A 2,051-nucleotide genomic window follows, 5' to 3' on the forward strand; every position below is an offset into this window, starting at 1 on the left:
CCCGCACCCCCGCCCCAGGCTCGGGGGCCTCCCTGCCTGGAAGCTCCTCATTCTCACCTTCAAATTGGTCATGTAGCTCAGCATGTCTTCATCTTCCTCACTGATCACTGCCGACATCTCTGGATGGCGGGCCATCTGCCTGGGGTCAAGGAGCTCAACGCTCAGGTCTTAGGTGCCTCCAAGAGGTTCTGAGAGGAAAACAGAGGGAGAGGGAGACGGAGAGGGAAAAAGACACACACAGCAAGAGGGAGAAACCCTGAAAGTGGGGAGGGACGAGGATGACCGGCACAGAGGGAAGAAGGAGCGGGGTCTTAGGGAACAGTGTGAGAGAGCACTGGGGTCTACAGATAGACAGGCCTCGCCGGCTCCAGTCCCCGTCCTACGGCCCTGAGTTAATTCTGTCAGGTCAGCAGCGGCTTAGGTGGGTTCCCAGTCCCCAGCCCCAACCTGCCCCTCCTAACACCCTCTAACCTCCCTGAGGCCTGATAGCCTTTCTCTGTGTGCGCAGGGCCCACACAGAACCTGCTTAGTTCTCTGGCTACTGTGTGCCATCTCTGACTGAATTCGCCGCTCGTTCTGGCCCCTTTCCTGAGCAATGCGCACTAGCACCAGCAAGCACAAAGCTCCCCGTATCCACTGTCCCAGGAATTCCCCCGGAATCTTCCAGATACAGATGGAGGACCTGGCCTATTGGTCACACGGACCTCATTCCATGCCATAAACAGCCTGACTCCAGGTCCTCTCCCTCCAACTCAGCCCAGCGCCTCCCGCCCGCTGGGGCTGGCTGCACACACTGGCCCCCGCGGCCACCGTTCCAACGGGTCTCTAAGTGTGTGGCTTCCGCTCACCAATTTTTCTGACAGTAAATATTCTGACAGCGTACCAACCCTGCTTCTCATCCACGGCTTCCTTGGGTTCCACGCTCCCTGACCACCTCCAAGCCAACCGCTCCCCCCACCCCGCGCAACACCCAGCCCTGTCCCAGCCCTGTCCGCTGCGCTCTGCACACCAGCACAAACGGATACCGCTGTGGCCCAGAAGCCAGGGATGTCCTGGATGAGGAGACTCCTGCGCTTCAGGTGAGCCTTGCGCCTGTGCCTCTCTTTCTTGCCCAGGCTGCCAAAGTCCTTGCGGGCCTGGATAGTCACTGGTTGCGGATCCAGGCGGAGGGCTCGCAGTTGTTCCACAGGCGGGAGGGCTGAGGGGGGGTCACCTGCCGCTTCCGAGGCCGCTTCCGCTGACAACGCCGCCTGGGCTGGCTGTTTCTCCTCTTGCTTTTCCTGGCGCGGCTGTCTGAGGCCACCTGGCTTCCCCTTGGCCCGCTTCTCCCGCTCTGCTGGCTTCTTTGCCCCGCGCCCCTCTCCAACCAACCGCATGCCTGCGGGACCCAGCAAGGTCTCGCCCTCACGCAGCCTGGCCTCCTCCCCGCTCCCTGAGGGCTCCCGAGGCGATGCACGGGCCTCCGACTGGACCGCACTCTCCCCTGCTCCGCAGGCCCGTGGGGTCTGTGCTCTCGGAGCCTCCGCCTTGTGAACGCGGGCCCTAAGTCCAGGCGGGTGCACGGGTTCCCGCGGAGCCCGGCCTCTCCCGCGCCGCCCTCTCTCCGCCATAGAGCACGGCTCAACAGCAGGGGCAGCTGCAAGAGCACCGGAAGCTGAGAGCCAGCCCCAGCCAGAGCCTAGCCACAAGGGGGCCGCAGCCGCATTCCACCTGGACCTGGAGCCGCAGCCACAAGCAGAGCGCGAACCGGAGCCGCAGCCACACCCGCAGCCAGGCCGGCAGCCAGCGCAGCCCAGTCCCCTGAAGGCCTGGCAGTCCCAGGACCCTCTGAAGGGTTGGCCCTGCAAAGGGCGCCGCCTCCCGTGAGGCGAGTCCCAGACATGCGCAGGGCCACGCCTCACCCCCCCACGCCCCGCCGGGTCCTGCACCTTGCACAGTGCGCCCTCCAGGAAGGCTTCCCAGGGGGCGCCTGCAAACTTCCAGCCCGCCCCCTAGCGCTCAGCCTCAGCGGTGGCCAGGACACTCCCTGCACACCCTGTCAACAATCTGCG

The 2,051-nt window shown here is 64.5% G+C and overlaps 1 protein-coding gene across 1 annotated transcript; it reads right to left on the reverse strand.

The window, feature by feature from the left end:
- Positions 1 to 56: 56 nt before the first annotated feature.
- LOC104862756 (testis-specific Y-encoded protein 4-like) lies at positions 57 to 1,906 on the reverse strand. Its single transcript, XM_010625009.2, has 2 exons — positions 1,010 to 1,906; positions 57 to 188 (listed from the first exon to the last, which is right to left on the reverse strand). The coding sequence occupies exons 1-2, from the start codon at positions 1,608 to 1,610 to the stop codon at positions 169 to 171; spliced, it is 621 nt and encodes a 206-aa protein (XP_010623311.1). The 5' UTR covers positions 1,611 to 1,906; the 3' UTR covers positions 57 to 168.
- Between the last annotated feature and the right edge of the window lie 145 nt (positions 1,907 to 2,051).

Source organism: Fukomys damarensis, unplaced genomic scaffold (genome assembly GCF_012274545.1).
Source record: "Fukomys damarensis isolate Sample0158 unplaced genomic scaffold, DMR_v1.0_HiC HiC_scaffold_33359, whole genome shotgun sequence".
Classification (NCBI taxonomy): Eukaryota; Metazoa; Chordata; class Mammalia; order Rodentia; family Bathyergidae; genus Fukomys; species Fukomys damarensis.